We start from the raw sequence: 18288 nt of genomic DNA on the forward strand, positions 1-18288 counted from the left end.
TAAATAAATCCTGTTCACCTACTGGGGGCATATCAACTTCAGCCTCTATCTCCATTTCCTGCCTGTCACTCAGCAGCGAATGCACGCACCCACACGGCAGAAGGCTACTCTGTAATACCCTGTATCTTTCAAAACAAGGGATTAGGGGGAGCTCCCTAATAAAAGCTGAATCTCAAAACAATGATTGTGTGACTATAGCAATTGTTATAGCTGTGTATAATGGGATTTAAAACAGGATTCATTCTTTACATATCCGCCCTTACTCTGGTGCCATCGCAGTCGGATATGCGACAGATTACTATAATAATAATAATAATAATAATAATAATAATAATAATAATAATAACAAGGCAAAGAAAATAAAACACAAAGTCACCTCAGCAGTCCAGGTTTACAAAAAAACAACAACAGCAACCATAATAATAATAATAAATAATAATAATAATAATAATAATAATAATAATAATAATAATAATTAAATAACATATTATAATAATACTATAATAACAATATCCAGTAAACTTTTCCTTTTCTTTTTTCTTTTTTACTTTTTCTAGTTATTTCCAGTTTGGCAGAAAGCACAGTTAGTAGCTGTTTGTTTGTTTGTTTGTTTGTTTGTTTGCTTGTTCGTAGGAAAGGTGTGTAGTGGATGTTAGTTGTCATACACGATTAAGAGTTGCAGTGAGAATATAGGTAGGAACAAGACTAATCAGATGCATACGCTTCTAAAGGTTTACCGCTGTACTTTTGCAGTTTCACTATGCTTTTCCTATAGTTATATTCTGCATTTATCATGATTTGACATGTTTTTATTATGCTTTACCACACCTCACTATAACTTACAATGCTTGTCTATTCTTTACTATGGTTTATAAGGGTGTGTGTGGACTTGCTCTTGAACTGATGATTACTTCATTAGAATTCAGTAGCTAATGCCCTTTTACTTCATGTGTCCTCACCAGTGAATGGCTGCCTCTATCCTATAGTGTTACCCAGTTGTCTGCACTGTGGTACACAAGGTGCTGGTTCCACAGTGCACACCTGTATTGAAACTGGAACCAGTGATGCTGCCCATTCGGGTCCCATTCAGTAAACTTGAACTCCTGGCTTATTTAAAGAAGCCTGTGTTTCACCTACCATGCAACAGCACCACAATGTATTATTGTTATACCCGTGCCCCTTAACTTGCTGTGCAATGGCCAACAGAATATAAAATTGGCATGATTCTCGAGGATCTCTTACTAAATTCAAAAACAACACCTGGTATTGACAGGATTCAATCTGCTCCCCACGTAATGCTCCCAGCACAAGCCCACATGCTTCAATCTACACAAGGCTATCTAGGATAATACGGGTTACTTGGTATAAATATTGTGCACATACATTACTTCCATCCCGCCACTGCTCTGGCAGCGACAAAGGCTGGATTACGCAGTCTAAATATCACTGCAGACTTTCATTATATCAAGCAGAACCAATTCCCCAAGCCTGATAATACACACAGGGGTGGATTGCAGGCTCATTCCATTGCCTGCTGCTTCTGAGACCCGTGGAGCAGTCAGGCAACACCCCGGGGTCCAGGGTTAGAGCCACAGCATGAGAGGCGACAGGTGCACTTTACCTAGCAATGATTCATGCATTCATTCATTCCTTCTTTCTGTTCTGCTGTCCTTGAACAACATAACACTGCTATGCTGCAGTACCTTATTGCATTGTCATCTTTGGTGTATTTTTCAGAACAATTTAAAATAATGTAATGTTTTGGGTTTTTTTTTAATCAGATTTGACACTATCCCTTAGAAAGGGTCAGAATGTATCTATGGTCTGGGAAGGTGCCAGAGTATATAGGAACTGCCTGACTTTGGTAATATGGTCCTCCATCTACAGTACTTTGTAGCTTTTCTTTGGTAGCTCTGCTTCTTCACTAACACAACAACAAACCCACTGCATACCTGCTCAATCCTTCTACAATATCACTGCTCTGCTCCGTACTTTACTACATTACTCAATCCTGTCTGCTTCACAACTCTCCTCCAACAACCTCGCCTGCAGCGGGAGGGGCATTCGGGGGAACGGAAGAGGTGTGGCAAGAGTATGACCCGCGCATGTGGGAGGGGTTATGCAAAGGGGAGGGGTTATGTCAGTATATGCATGGGTTGGGTTATGAGTGAGTGGGAAAGGCGATTTGCTGAATGGGAGGAGCTGTGTAATAGTGTAAGAGGTTGTACACATGCAAGGGGTATATAAGCAGCGAGGGAAGAGGGATAAAAGATCAATAGTGGTGAATAAGAAGAGTCCTCATGCCCTCTCCCAGATAAGACAGCAGCTTTCTTTCAACATATCCACAACCCTTCTACTAAGCAGCTAACTCTAACTCAATCCCCAGCTTTCCTATCTTTTTATCGATTACGCCCTGATGTAAAGGACTCATCTATGCTGTCCAGTCTAGCCCACCGAGTCTCCACCCTCTTGCTCTGCAAGATGACACATATTGAGAGAGCAGACAGCCACACATGTGGAAGTCAAGGTTGCAGTGTTACAGCACTTAGATTACACGGTTTTAAATGATATTCATCAAGGAAAGGACTGTCTAGACCAGCAGCACAGTAATGCTGGCTGGGGTTCTGAACAAGTGAAGTCATGTGATCCTTGACCTGAACCAGATTTCAACATGATAAGGCAGGGGGTGGGGGGGCAGGGAGGGGCAGGTCTCAGACACTTCTTATCCACCTCCCTGGTCGAAAGACTTCAGCCTCCACCTGATCCAAACTTTTTGGCTGACTTCCTAAGCTCCCCTTTCTTCATATCCCTTTATCCTGCTCTCTTTACAGAAAGTAAAAGCCTCTCTTCAATCACTCACTGCTTCATTGTCCTTCCCTAGCAACTTCTAAATGGGACAGGAAGGAATGACAGCGGAATAGCATAATAGAAACTATTCCCTACTGTTCTAATTCACTAGTACCCTTGGTTGCAATACAAGTGTTTCTGTGGAGTCAACCATTTATTTTTCCTGTTTAAATAGAAAACCAAAAAAGCACCCTTTTCATCTTTAGCGGTTTAATAATAACTGTGTTGCTTGTGTACAGCTATGGCCAAAAGTTTTGCATCACCTTATGAAACTGTATTATGAACAGAAATTACGTTCATATAGTTTTCTATTTTAATTAGGTCTCAATCTTAAAATTCTAGGATGATGCAAAACTTTTGGCCACAGTTGTAGTTTCAACCTGCAACCTTCAGAACAGATTTCAAACTGAGTTGCAAATGAAACACTGGCTTGATGCGCTATGAAACAAAGAAAATCCCAGCAATCTACCGGTCGTCGTTTTAACCCCCCCCACCCCACCCAGGTGCCTGGCCGCATGGCTAGGTCAGATTGCCGGTGATCTCCAGAGCTTGCTGGTAGACCTGTGTCATGTCGTCCATGTCCACCAGCAAGGAGAAGCTGCTGCTTTCCCCCTCCTGCTGCCGGCCACCCCGGTAGAACTTCCCCCTGTGCTGCTGTGGTGCAGCCTGGAGTCGCCCAAAATCCCCCACCTGGAGCAGGTTATCTGCTGAGACGCAGCTCCTGATCCTGGCCCTCCCCCCCCCTGCTCCAGAGTCCACTCCGGCAGGCCAGTCCAGCAGGTCGAAGGACTCATTGGACAGGATGCTGTCATCGCTCACCACGCTGGAGGGGCGGCTCAGGCTCCGGGACAGCCCGGGAGAGCGAGGGCTTTCAGCAGAGGACTCTCCCGCTCCAGCCATGGCTGGCAGTGTGCCACTGGTGGAGTATTTCCCGTTGCGCTTCAAAATCCCTTTCCTCCCCAGAGCTCTTTTGGCGGCAGAGTTAGTTCGGGGAGACTCCCTGCCACCCCCTAGCTGCTCGGAGGACTCGCTGCCTTCGGGGGAGGAGTAATACCCCGACTCCCGCTGCTGCTGGGTCTTTTTGAGGATGCCCTTTTTGGGCATGGTGGTCGATTTCCCGGCCGCCATCTTTGGCGGCGAGGCCCCGCTGGCTTTGCTCTCCTCCAGAGTTGAGCTGGAGTCGAGTTCCTGACCAGAAACGGCAGCCTCTGTGGCTCCGGTGCTGTGGGAGCCCTGCTCTCCGGGGCTCCTGGTTTTCAGGATGCCCTTGGGTCTCTTCAGGCCTGGCTTGTCCTCATCATCCAGAGAGCGAGCCATGTCATTCTCCTTCTTAGACTTGCGCACAGAGCGCTGGCGGGAGACCGCGAGTGGTTTGCCGGGCTTGCTCTCAAGCTCGGGCTGCAGGCCGGAGGAGCGGTGCTGCCAGTCGATGAAGCGCGCCAGCAGAGGGGAGCCGGCCTCCCGCAGGGAATCGCAGTCACACACGCTGCGACTGCAGCCCCAGTTCACCCACCAGTGACTGGCGATATCCTCCACCGTGGCCCTCCTATCCGGGTTCACCATCAGCATCCATCGGATCAGACCACGTGCATCTGGACAGGGAACGGGAGGGTATAGGGAGAGAGACAGAGAGAGAAAGAGACACAGAGAGAGAGAGAAAGAGAGAGAGAGAGAGAGAAAGAGAGAGAGTTAGCACTGCAGGATTTCAACAATGTATCTATTTATTTTACCAAGATTTTCTGAGATCACAGAACTCACTCCCAAGATTACAACAGTCAAAATGACTGTGAGTTACAATTACAGTTCAGAAAAATACAGTCTGCAGAGGCTGGGCACAAACCAGCGGCCTTGCACACTGCAAGAGAGCATCTTAACCACTATACAAAAGAGCATGGAGCGTTTAACCTCATCTCACCACGGGAGACAGAATACTGACACACCTGAAAACTAATAGACTTACACATTATTAAATCTCTGACGTGAAAGCACCTTGAGATATTGAGGATGGGAGATGAGAGAAAGAGTGGAAGGGGAGAAAACAGAGCAGGAAGACAGGAGATAAGGAAAGAAAGGAGCAAGTGGGGAAGGGAGGGAAGAGAGAGCAGGAGAGCAAAAACAAAAAAGAATGGAAAAGTCAACAAGTATTATGTTGTAGCAATACTTTCTAAAACATAAAGGGAGAGCGAGACAGCAAGAATAGTATGGCAGTGAGTGGAATGAATTCAAGCGTTGCTTAGCACAGCGTTCTGTGGCACAGCTCTCTGTGGTACAGTGCTGTGTGGTGCAGCACTGTGTGGTACAGCAATGTAAAGCGCAGTCCGCTGTACCTGATGACTGTGTGGGCTCGCGGTACTCCCCGCTGCTGATCTGCCGGATGAGGTTCTTGTGGTCGCCGCCGTCGAAAGGCATGGTGCCGTAGACCAGTGTGTACAGAAGCACGCCCAGGGCCCAGCTGTCCACCTGGAATCACCACAGCACAGACACGGTGTGAGCACATATTGTAGTGTTTAAAGTGCTCTATTTATACTTAAAGAGCAGCAGCACTGTGAGCCTCCCCATGATCCAATGTGCCTCAACAGGCTGGCTATGGAGGGACCACCCCTGCAGGGATACTGCGGTCTCCAGCACAGCCCCGCAGGGTCCATGTGGTCTCCAGTACAGCCCCACAGGGTCCATGCGGTCTCCAGCACAGCCCAGCAGGGTCCATGCGGTCTCCAGTACAGCCCCACAGGGTCCATGTGGTCTACAGCACAGCCCTGCAGAGACCATGTAAATATTTCAGCTGTTCAGTTGAGGTCTGGAGGCCAGTTGCCAGAAGATTGTGATCAGTGTGCATTCCAGTCTGCACCAGCCCTCTGCTGTAGGTGAAGCTTTCTTCAGTGGGAGTGGGCTTGTTTACCTGAGATATTGCATCCCCCTCGCAGCCCTCCCAGCATACTGTATATCTTAAATGGGCCACGTGTTTCAGTAGTGAAGCTAACCTTCCTATTGTTTTACTAAGTGCCTGTCACTGCCTATGGTATTTTTCAGAGAAAAAACTTGAAAAGTTATTCAAACCTATTTATCAGAAAACATATTGGAGCATTGACATTGGATTAACTGTTCCTTTCCATGAAAACATGATTTCAGTGTCATGTGCTCCCCTCTTTTCTCCCAATCCCCTGCTGTACACATTCAGGAGGACAATAAACCTCCCCTGTCAGTTTAAAAAGTTTTTAAATGTCTCCCTCCCAGAAACATGCAATAAAAACGGAACCTGCAAACGGAAGTGTGTTGCATTCCAAGTGTTCTGTGTACCATGTTCTAGAATTCGTGTTTTTAAATAAAAATTATTAAAAAAATATATCATTTTTTAAATATGGAGTATCAGTGAATCCCTTGCAAGGCGCTACATTGTTGCCATGGTGACGCACCTCGGGCCCGCGGTAGGGCCGGCCATTGACGATCTCCGGGGAGGCGTAGAGGGGGCTGCCGCAGAACGTCTGCAGGAGCCGGTCCTTGTGGTAGAGATTGGAGAGGCCGAAATCAGCAATCTGAAACGGACGGGACAGCTGGTCAGGCACCTCCACACAGGCAGGCAGCATCTTCTGATCAGTGCTGCTGTGCACACTCACAGCTTTCTCATGACACCATGGTCAATGCGTTCACTGGGGGGGTATATATATATATATATATATATATATATATATATATATATATATATATATATATATATATATATATATATATATATATATATATATATATATACAGCTCTGGAAAAAATTAAGAGACCACTGCAAAATTATCAGTTTCTCTAGTTTTACTATTTATAGGTATGTGTTTGGGTAAAATGAAGAGTTCAGAAATCAATATTTGGTGGAATAACCCTGATTTTCAAGCACAGCTTTCATGTGTCTTGGCATGCTCTCCATCAGTCTTTCACATTGATGTTGGGTGACTTTATGCCACTCCTGGCGCAAAAATTCAAGCAGCTCGGCTTTGTTTGATGGCTTGTGACCATCCATCTTCCTCTTGATCACATTCCAGAGGTTTTCAATGGGGTTCAGGTCTGGAGATTGGGCTGGCCATGACAGGGTCTTGATCTGGTGGTCCTCCATCCACACCTTGATTGACCTGGCTGTGTGGCATGGAGCATTGTCCTGCTGGAAAAACCAATCCTCAGAGTTGGGGAACATTGTCAGAGCAGAAGGAAGCAAGTTTTCTTCCAGGACAACCTTGTACTTGGCTTGATTCATGCGTCCTTCACAAAGAAAAATCTGCCCGATTCCAGCCTTGCTGAAGCACCCCCAGATGAGTCCAATTTTCAGCTTTGCCCAACACCTGGTTGTCTAATGGTTAGACGGAGACCTGGAGAGGCCTACAAGCCACAGTGTCTCACACCCACTGTGAAATGTGGTGGAGGATCAGTGATGATCTGGGGGTGCTTCAGCAAGGCTGGAATCGGGCAGCTTTGGCATGAATCAATCAAGTACAAGGTTGTCCTGGAAGAAAACTTGCTTCCTTCTGCTCTGACAATGTTCCCCAACTCTGAGGATTGTTTTTTCTGGCAGGACAATGCTCCATGCCACGCAGCCAGGTCAATCAAGGTGTGGATGGGGGACCACCAGATCAAGACCCTGTCATGGCCAGCCCAATCTCCAGACCTGAACCCCATTGAATACCTCTGGAATGTGATCAAGAGGAAGATGGATGGTCACAAGCCATCAAACAAAGCCGAGCTGCTTGAATTTTTGCGCCAGGAGTGGCATAAAGTCACCCAACATCAATGTGAAAGACTGGTGGAGAGCATGCCAAGACGCATGAAAGCTGTGCTTGAAAATCAGGGTTATTCCACCAAATATTGATTTCTGAACTCTTCCTAAGTTAAAACATTAGCATTGTGTTGTTTACAAATGAATCTGAACTTATTTTCTTTGCATTATTCGAGGTCTGACAACACTGCATCTTTTTTGTTATTTTGACCAGTTGTCATTTTCTGCAAATAAATGCTCTAAATGACAATATTTTTATTTGGAATTTGGGAGAAATGTTGTCAGTAGTTTATAGAATAAAACAAAAATGTTCATTTTACCCAAACACATACCTATAAATAGTAAAACCAGAGAAACTGATAATTTTGCAGTGGTCTCTTAATTTTTTCCAGAGCTGTATATATATATATATATATATATATATATATATATATATATATATATATATATATATATATATATATATATAAGAGTTTTCTCTCAAAAGAGCCAACTTCCCAACGTTTCGGTATTTTACAAACCTTTGTCAAGGAAAACCACAGTGGAGGTGCTTATGCACCATACGTACACAGAGTACAAAAATGCAACATGCCTATATATATATATATATATATAGACATGTTGCATTTTTCTACTCTGATGCATTATGAGCATCAACAATCTACTCAAAGCCTCCACTAGTGTTTTCTACTATTATAAGAACCTTGACCTGCATATATATACACACAATGAAAAAAATGAAAAGGTTATTTTTGGATGTACACAAAAAGTTGAAATGCAAACCCATGTGAGATCCCACTCCGTCTCCCAAACAAGCTGTGCTTCACACTAGTGTTCTATCTGCTCTTTGTTTTTCTTCTCTGCTCCTCCTGTAGGAGTATGAGTCAGGGGGTTTGCATTCGGAGAATGTCCTCACATCATGCATTGTGTGTATTTATATAATATTCCATTTCAAACTAATTCTTTTTTTCCTGGAAGTGCAGCAAGCTGTAATTGCAAAAACCTTCCATGATCCTAATTCATAAATAGTATCCTCCAGGGAGTTTTTCTTTCAATGGGAGGGCGATGAAAGCAGAGGGTTGAAGTTTTTGCCTACGACTTGAAGAATGGAGAGTCAGGAAGGGAAGTCCTCTGCCTTCTCTCTCCCCTTCTCGTTCTCTTTCTCTGCCTGCCTGCGGGCCTGCCTCCATGTCTCTCTTTATTTCAGGCTCTACCTGAGTGCTTCTCTGTCTGCATTATGCTGTGTGGACCGGTGAATGAGCGCCTCATGGACTGTACAGTGAAAAACAGGGACTTCAAACAGTACGATGAAGCATGGCCATCTGAAAGAGAGAAGGCCAGCAGCTCTCACCAGCTAGCCACCATAATCTCTCAGCATAAGGTAAGGGACCAAGCTTTGGGGTGCAGTAATAGCCACTTCCCACGAAACTGCATAAGACCCCCTTCTCTCACCAGTACAGCTCCTCTGCTTTGGGGAGCCTGTTCTTCCTCTCAGATTCCTCTCTGCTGTGAAGAGTGCACACCCCTGAGTGGCAAACAGCAAGACACCCTCCCCCTTACACACCCCCTCTCCATCCCTGATTCACATCCCAAGCAGCAGGACGCCCCCACCACACTCCTCCCCCCTCTATCCCTCCCTCCTCCCTCCTCCCTTGCCTTGCCATCACTCAGGAAGAGTCTCATTTACAGCGGGGTCCCTCCCTTCCTCACAGACTGATGCTTATCGCTACTCCCATTAAATCTTCCTGCAGGGAGATGAATGCGAGCGGCGATTACTTCACCTCCCTGGCACTCCGCTGCTGGTTCAGATGCTTTCTAAGTTCAGTCTGGGATTGAGAGTGGTTGAGTCGCTGCCTGTGCTATGCCCGGCTCTTCCTGTCTTTCTTTCTCTCATTGAGATCCATCGGTGGCTTCTGAATGCTGGGCTGCTTGTCAAAGATATTATTCATACAGGAAGGGCACGTCCTTTCGGATTCAATATCACAGATGCTTTGGGGATTAAGGAATTTGGGGGGATTAACTTCATCAGGACAGAGTGCAAGAACTTTTTGATCCGTATAGGAATTTAAAGGAGTGATCATCTATTTTTGACCCCCTTATTACAAGCAGTAGCCACTAATGACTTCTCTTTTTCTAGTGCTGAAGATATTCTGGAAAAATATTTCTTTTTTCATTAATGCACAGCTCTGCTCGCAATTTCAATGTTAGAATTGTGTGTAATGGATTTATTTGGCAAGTTGATGAGCAATTTTGAAACTTTAATGAAAGATATCCACTTTGTATCTTTTTATAGAGCAATGGGTTGATAACATATTTACCCCCATTAGCTCAATCCTCTACTCAGAATATGAACAGTAGTACTACAAAAGTGGAATGGAGTCCTAAAATTAGACAGTTTTATACAGGGTTAGCCTGTATCAACAGCGCACCATGGTAAAATCATAGCAGTAAAGCACAGTATGGAACAGTAAGCACATGATAAAGTACTGGCAAGCGTTTTTAACAAGTCGCTTACTTTAATGTTACAGTTTTCATCCAGAAGTACATTTTCCAGTTTCAGATCCCTGTGAACCACTCCATTCTGAAACACAGAAGAAGCAAAACATATTAGTGCATATACATGCTGTACATACATACATACATACATACATACATACACACATACATACATACACACGCACATACATACATGCATACATACATACATACATGCACGCAAGCACACACACACACACACACACATACATACTTACATACACAAGCACATATGTGCATACATTAGATGGCTATTTGAAGTTCTGTAGTCCAGGAGTGGTAGTAAAGTATTAGGATTAACCAAACCCAAATCTGAAATTCCTCAGGCACTATGATGCAGGCATGTGGAAAAAATAGGGATGTTTTACGACAGTACCTTGACGGTGTTATTGATTGCCTTTGTTTCTTATCAGCTTTTAAATGAACACGCAAGAGTGGCGACTGACTGACCCAATAAGATGCTCAAAGGGAGTCATTAGTTGCCTGTTCTGTTCTTGTTTCTGCTTTTACTCACATTGATCCTGCTGTATAGATAACTAATCCAATTGCATGCCAGTTAAAGAATCAAATTTGAATCAAAGCTAATCAGTAACCCCTAGATAGGGAGGACTGTATCCATTTTTATTTGCATGATAACAGGATAACAGATCTTGTTGCTTGCTCATTAGGATTGAATTCAGATCTCTGGTCATCAATCACACCTCCAATGGGAGGACGAGTCAGAACTGAGGTCGCAGCAGCACCCTCACACGCTCAGCAATTCATGGAATGTTGCACACACACTTCTACGCTCACACACACACGCACACACACGCTCACTCCCCTCTCCCCCTCTGCAGGAGTCTGGATTCCACTCATTCCAAACATGTCGGCATGGCGAGAGCTTCCTGTATCACCTATGGGTCCTCGTCATGGAGACACTACAGTCCTCATGATGGCCCTCAGCTCTCTGATTAGCTGCAGTCAGCACAATGGTTCCCATACGGGCCAGTGACATCACCACCCCTTCCAGCTGTGCAGACAATAGGGCAGCCCAGCCTGTGCATGTTTAACTGGGTTCAATAAATAACTTGAGTTCAGAGCTGGGATAACTACTGAAAAGGTCTATTTTCTTTCTTACATTCTTTCAAGATCATAATGTAACAAATAGTTGTACAAATCTGTAATGGGACTTTTGTCCACATTTCTTTTTTTTTCCCCTATGTCTTCCTCCCTTTCTTAAGAACCAGACATCCACGTGAACCCATTAATACCCCCATTCACACACAAACCCTCTACAGTCCACAGGAGACTTATAATAACAGTGAGGGGAGTGCTTAGCTTATTGCAGTGGTGAAGGGCAGCTTTCGTAGCAGGAGTGAGTCGAGCTCTTACCTTGTGGCAGTAGTGGACAGCGGAGACAATCTGCCTGAAGAAGTGGCGTGTCTCCCTCTCACTCAGGCTCCTGCGCTCGCTGATGTAATCATAGAGCTCTCCCTTACTGGCGTACTCCATCACGATCACAATCTTGTCTTTGTTCTCGAACACTGTAGCGGAGAGAAACAGGTCAAACCTACCTTCCTAGCACATCCCTGGGAATGCCCTACTGTCTTCAAATCCATAACTTCAAGCACTCAATCATACTTCTAATGAGTGAGTTTTGATTAGATTAATCTATACCCAGCCAGGATAAGGCACGTGGATATTTTTTTAGAGCATTCTACTGCACTTGGGGAAATCACCCTGGCATGCATCAACCTCTTAGCCCTGGTAATCGCAGGATTACCTGTAAAAACACGTTTGATGCAGTCCAGGTGGATCCCCTGGAACCACAGAATTACATGGAACAATCCAGGGATAGGTTGATGAAATCTACCCCAGCAGCTGGAGTTCGCTGGCAGTGTCACCAGGGCTGTGAGAAGAGGCCTGGCAGTGTCACCAGGGCTGTGAGAAGAGGCTTGGCAGTGTCACCAGGGCTGAGAGAAGAGGCCTGGCAGTGTCACCAGGGCTGAGAGAAGAGGCTGAGAGAAACAGGGTTGTGAGAAGCAGCCTGGCAGTGTGTGACACCAGAGCGTGGAGAAAGTTGGGTTTGATGTTTTCCCCTATTTGTCCGCACACATCTATACTCTGCAGTACAAGCTTACAAAACTTGGTTCAAGGTGCGCACCAGTTCTTTTTGAAAGAAAAACAGCTACAGTACTGCATACTTAACTGAAGTATTTCAATTCTTAAAAGAAGCTGACAAAATGAACCGAAAGCAATACTATAGGCAGAGCACAGAAACCAGGGCCAGAGGACACAGCTGGAAATTATGAGAGCAATAGACCCTTATTTTCATAGCGTGGTGAGGATATGGAATTGATGCTGAGAACCAGATCAGTATTGAGAGGCTTTCCATAAATACATTGTTGTATGTTCTTACAAACAACTTGACTGCATGTGGATGTTGCTTATTTCCACTTGTGAAACAGTAACATTGCTTGTGCTGGGTAAATCTTGCCTGGTTTCAACTGTCAATGTTTTAAGTGTCTGTAATTTCATTATTACAACTTTCCATGATGCCTCAAGGAATTGCTGAACCGTGATTCTAATCTAAGATCTCAGTCTGCTCAGGGCTGGTGGAGCTGAGAGGCAGGGCTTACAAACCTCCCTCTGTCCCATTGCTTGAACACGGTGTGAACTGATTCTGAGCGACCCAATTAAACTCAAATTAGAAACTGTTAAGAAATGACTTGGGATCCTGGAAAATCCCTTGTTCATTTTCTAGTTCTGAAGCAATCGTTGTTTTGTTTTCTATTTCAGGACAAAAATACAGTTAATTTGTATCACTGTTCTGGAAATATCGGCATTAAAAAAGCTGTATCAGAGTGGCATTGACCAAGCATACAGAGCACATCAGAAATGATAGCTTCACCTCCGTAAAGAGCAGCGATGATATCACAACTAAAGAAAAAAATGGTTTCAGGAATACATCTTTAAAGTAGTGATTCCAATGCTTTCATACTCTTCTTACTTCTTAGCACTGACAACATTATAACTGGCTCCCCGTAACTTCTGTGAAATAACTTGTGTTTCTCTGCTTCTTTATCATAAGCAGATTTTTCAAATACATCCATGCACAATAAAAGGTGCTGCTGCTTGCCGCTGTCCAGTTCCACCCTGTGGTGTTGCTCACTTTCACTCCAGTGGTCTAGCAACAACCAAGCGATGGTTAGACACCAGGAATTAAAACTCCCAAAAAAGAAAGTGGGGGAGATAAGGTAGCGTGCTATTAAGAATAAAGAAAATTGATTAGAATGCCTTGCTTACCTAGCTGTCTTTTAATAATCAAATGTACAATCTGTTCCAGGATGTAAAATCTTAAGCTGATCCAAATGTGTTCAATATGCAGCCAGCGCCGCGCTGGTAATACACGGTGATACAGGCTTCAGGGGATAAGGCATTCTTCCCAGAAGGTCCCTGTGATGAGTCAAAGGGGTTTCGGTCTGCAATTCAGCCTCCCAACAGTAGAAGGCATCAAACCAACTCGGGATTTCCCTTACCAAGGTCTTGTGACCATGACAAAAGTCATCTTTTTAAGGGGCGGCACCTTGGTGAGGGGCGGAAGTACGAGTATGTAAATTCCAGCCACTGGAGTCAAGTGAAATTAAGGATACCTGTCAGTTTGGGATTGGTGATCCACTGACTACCGGGGCGGGGTTTGCATACTAAAGCGAACGTGCTACTGTGTTCGGGGTTGGTCCTAAGGAATAGAGGCGGGGAGAAAAAGGCTGGAGGAGTACTTGGTTGTTGTGGACTGTGTCACGAACGGGGGCCTTACTAACTGGTTCTTTTCTGTTTTTATTCCTTTTGTTTTATTTTTGGATTAAAGCAGAACGCGACGAGGACTAAGAGGCTCCCGTTCCTTTGTTTTTGATTACTCCCGCACTCCCTCCCTCACATCCTTTTTTATTATTTTTCTTTTTTTTCTCGTGTAATATTAAATAAAATTTTAATTGTTACACGTAAATCACTGTCTGGAAAATCCATTTGTACTCACACGCCTCACAGTCCCCAATGTAAAAACACGTCTCAGTAAACAGTCGTTTACAAACACAGTGCTGTGCACTTGGAACAACTCACTGCCAGCAAGGCAGACACAGAGCCAGTGTTCAGGGGGTTAACACAAACCCTGGCTTCCAGACCTTCAGTTACTCAAACCCTGGCTTCTGTGCTTCAGTTACACAAACCCTGGCTTCCAGACCTTCAGTTACACAAACCCTGGCTTCCATCCCTTCAGTTACACAAACCCTGGCTTCCAGACCTTCAGTTACTCAAACCCTGGCTTCGGTGCTTCAGTTACACAAACCCTGGCTTCCAGACCTTCAGTTACACAAACCCTGGCTTCCATCCCTTCAGTTACACAAACCCTGGCTTCTGTGCTTCAGTTACACAAACCCTGGCTTCCAGACCTTCAGTTACACAAACCCTGGCTTCCAGTTGTTCAAGATCCACATGCAATGAGACGAGAATGTCCCATTTGGAGATTTTGAGAAAACAAAAAAGCTAAATGTGATTGTTTAAACATCTTTAAATTGATGACAGAGAGAAAATAAACCACAGCTGAATTAAAGCAGACGACCTCTTGGATGCAAACAACCCAGACATAAGTGTAACAAACAGCCTGGGAGAAAAGCATGTGACTCTCACACCTCGTCACCGAATACTGCACCCTTCCGACAAATTCTACCACGACTTCCTGCCAACCCCTGACCTCTGACCCTAGTAAGTGTGGCATCCGGGGAAAAAGAAAGCAACAAGTGTGCCAGGAAAGCAGTATCTGAATGTTTGACCCCGGTGAACAGGAAAACACCCTGTCTCTCTGTCACTTTCCTCCTGGGCAGAGAGCAGCTCAGATCAGTGCAGTGCAATGTGCTCAGTTACATAACCAGACAAGCACAGGGATTTTTCAATCCAAACACCCATAAGACTCCCCATTTGTGAAAAAAAACAGTGAATTAGTGAAGAGCCCTTATACAGTGTAGTGCTTTTACAGTGTGTACTAACTGAATTACCCACATTCGTGAACGATTGAGTCGTTAAATATGGAGGTTGTCATGACGATGGGAAGCAATTGAATGGCGCAGTGGTATGGTATAGTAAAATCATTAAGATAAAAATACTTTACTGAAAATAAACCTTCAGATGGAAATCCATTCCATGATAGCATCGGAGTTGAGAGTCAGAACTGCACCTGACCAGGAAATGTCAAGCACTCACTTTATCATTAACAAACTATAGAGCACATTGATTAACATGTAATTAAACTAGTAGGTATTATACGAGTAAGAGTGACCATTACAAAAATAATAAAATTTAAACAGCCCCACATGTTCCTTCACTTTAGCGAGCAGTTATGCAGGTTTCGTATATTTTGTAAATTGTGGGTGTTTCCCTCATGGTCGAGATGTAGAGTAGAGTCTCTGCTGTTGTTATAAAAAGCATTATCTGTCCTCTCCACTTGTGCTCCTGGAGTTGATGAGCTCTGAAGTGACGTATTCCAATCACAGCCTGTCCACTCACAGACCCGCCACCAATCACAGCCCTGGAGAACACTGCAGAACCACCACAGCCTGTCCACTCACAGACCCGCCACCAATCACAGCCCTGGAGAACACTGCAGAACCACCACAGCCTGTCCACTCACAGACCGAACACCAATAACAGCCCTGGAGAACACTGCAGAACCACCACTGCCTGTCCACTCACAGACCCGCCACCAATCACAGCCCTGGAGAACACTGCAGAACCACCACAGCCTGTCCACTCACAGACCCGCCACCAATCACAGCCCTGGAGAACACTGCAGAACCACCACAGCCTGTCCACTCACAGACCCGCCACCAATCACAGCCCTGGAGAACACTGCAGAACCACCACAGCCTGTCCACTCACAGACCCGCCACCAATCACAGCCCTGGAGAACACTGCAGAACCACCACAGCCTGTCCACTCACAGACCCGCCACCAATCACAGCCCTGGAGAACACTGCAGAACCACCACAGCCTGTCCACTCACAGACCCGCCACCAATCACAGCCCTGGAGAACACTGCAGAACCACCACTGCCTGTCCACTCACAGACCCGCCACCAATCACAGCCCTGGAGAACACTGCAGAACCACCACAGCCTGTCCACTCACAGACCCGCCACCAATCACAGCCCTGGAGAACACTGCAGAACCACCACAGCCTGTCCACTCACAGACCCGCCACCAATCACAGCCCTGGAGAACACTGCAGAACCACCACAGCCTGTCCACTCACAGACCCGCCACCAATCACAGCCCTGGAGAACACTGCAGAACCACCACAGCCTGTCCACTCACAGACCGAACACCAATAACAGCCCTGGAGAACACTGCAGAACCACCACAGCCTGTCTGCGGGCTGCCCGCCCCAACCTCATCTGACTTTGCATTTAAGACAAATCTGAAGATATAGCCTGGAAACAAGCCAGACTAGATAGCAGAACGTTAAGGGCACTACACAGATTCTGCTACACTTAATATCCATTTTCATTGCAATTGGATGTGTAGTTCACAAGATATAGCTAAAAGTGTAACTGTGACCAAAGCACTGACGAACGGACAAACAGATAAACAGGCTATGTCCCCATAGCTGGCAAACTTCATCCTACCAATTATATTTAGTTCTAGTAGAGACAACTAGAGAATCATTCTATCTTCAAGACTCTCTCCCTACAGATTCCACATGCAACATTCCATGGGACCTAATGACTTCACTGGGTCTGTGTGTTACTGCTGCTTTGTTCTGTAACACCCTTCAGTGAAACTGGAGAAAGACATATATCATGTAAACTTGGGTGGTTCTTACAGTAAAAAACTTGATAATTATGCACCATTACTAACATGTCTTAGATCCCAGTACTGCTGCCCTAAAACTAGCAGAAGAGCATCGTGTTTTATAGTGGTCCGGGAGATTAACAGTCAGTAAATCAGTCGTGTTTTGGGGGGACGCCGTTGCTGTGGAGATATTCAGACTCTCTGCTGTTCAGTTCAAACAGCCCCCATGGTGTGCTGGGGAGATGTCCTGGAATGGGTTAGCTGGGTTCTTCAATAGAAGCAGCTGCAGGAGCCTGTGTTTCATCTACAGGGATCCCATCTCCCCCGGCCCTGGGATTTACAGCTGCACAGTAATAAGAAGCAGATGTTTGGCGGTGGGTGGGTGGGGGGGGTCAGTGGACCAGTCTTGATAAAGCAGCTTGTAAACCCCATCCGAAACCTGAATCCTCTGATGAAGGACACCCTTCATCCAGAGTCAGAGCCTGCCTTCCATCCTGCAAGACCCGCGCTGGTTGAGACCGGGGGGAGGGGATTGATTTCAGCTGCCCTGCGTGTGACCTGTGTAGCGCACTCACACACACACACACTGCAGAAAACCGAAAGGATTCCACTAGCAGATTCATCTTCTCTGCAGAATGTAGCAGCACGTGTTTCAAGAGAGCTGCATGGTCACTTTGTATCATAGGAGGCTTTTTTATTATTGTCGACTGACTGCAGTTCAGCAGCTCGTTTGTACAGGGTGACCCCCCCTCGTGTTCTTGTGTCATTCTCAGATACCAGCTCCCACTCTAAACCAATAGCTACTGTTATTCAACCCGACTTCCATTTGACCTGCGATACCTGCTCACAAGAGGCATGAGCGCAAACAAAGTACATAGTACACTAGCTTGTCAAGACCCAGTGCTGTGGTCCCAGGGGCCCCGGTGAGCATGAAGCCAGGCTGGAGCTATCGACTCTGAAGCCAGGATCACCCCCCCCCCACCTCTCGACGTGGCTCAGCTACAGCCTCCCCTAAATAATCCCAGTGTGTTGACATTCCTTCCACTAGCATCTTGGAGTTCAAAAGCACTTTTAGATCCAACCCCCCCCCCCAGGACTGAGTCACTCCTGGACTCAGATTCCAGCTCTATCTAACAGCAGATTCACTGCCTGCCAGAGCTATATTTAGAACATTGTACTCTCCTAGACAGCTAGGAAGCCGAGAGGCACAGGGCATAAACACAGAAAGTACTGGGAGAGATAGACAGATGGGTTTGAAGAGGCAGAGAGGGAGGGTTAGGGTTAGGGTCAGGGTCAGGGTTAGACGGTGAGGTGGGTGACCGCACAAC

General features: G+C 45.6%; 1 protein-coding gene across 1 annotated transcript in view; it reads right to left on the reverse strand.

Moving 5' to 3' along the window:
- Positions 1-516: 516 nt before the first annotated feature.
- The window catches only part of LOC121318016 (NUAK family SNF1-like kinase 1), a 42489-nt gene continuing 24717 nt past the window's right edge, over positions 517-18288 (reverse strand). The window contains exons 3-7 of the mRNA XM_041254189.1: positions 11511-11662; positions 10117-10182; positions 6261-6380; positions 5175-5307; positions 517-4439 (exon numbers count right to left, since the gene is read on the reverse strand). Coding sequence (XP_041110123.1) covers positions 3367-4439; positions 5175-5307; positions 6261-6380; positions 10117-10182; positions 11511-11662 — 1544 coding nt within the window. The 3' untranslated portion in view covers positions 517-3366. The remainder of the gene's footprint in view (positions 4440-5174; positions 5308-6260; positions 6381-10116; positions 10183-11510; positions 11663-18288) is intronic.

This window comes from Polyodon spathula, chromosome 7 (genome assembly GCF_017654505.1).
Source record: "Polyodon spathula isolate WHYD16114869_AA chromosome 7, ASM1765450v1, whole genome shotgun sequence".
Lineage (NCBI taxonomy): Eukaryota > Metazoa > Chordata > Actinopteri > Acipenseriformes > Polyodontidae > Polyodon > Polyodon spathula.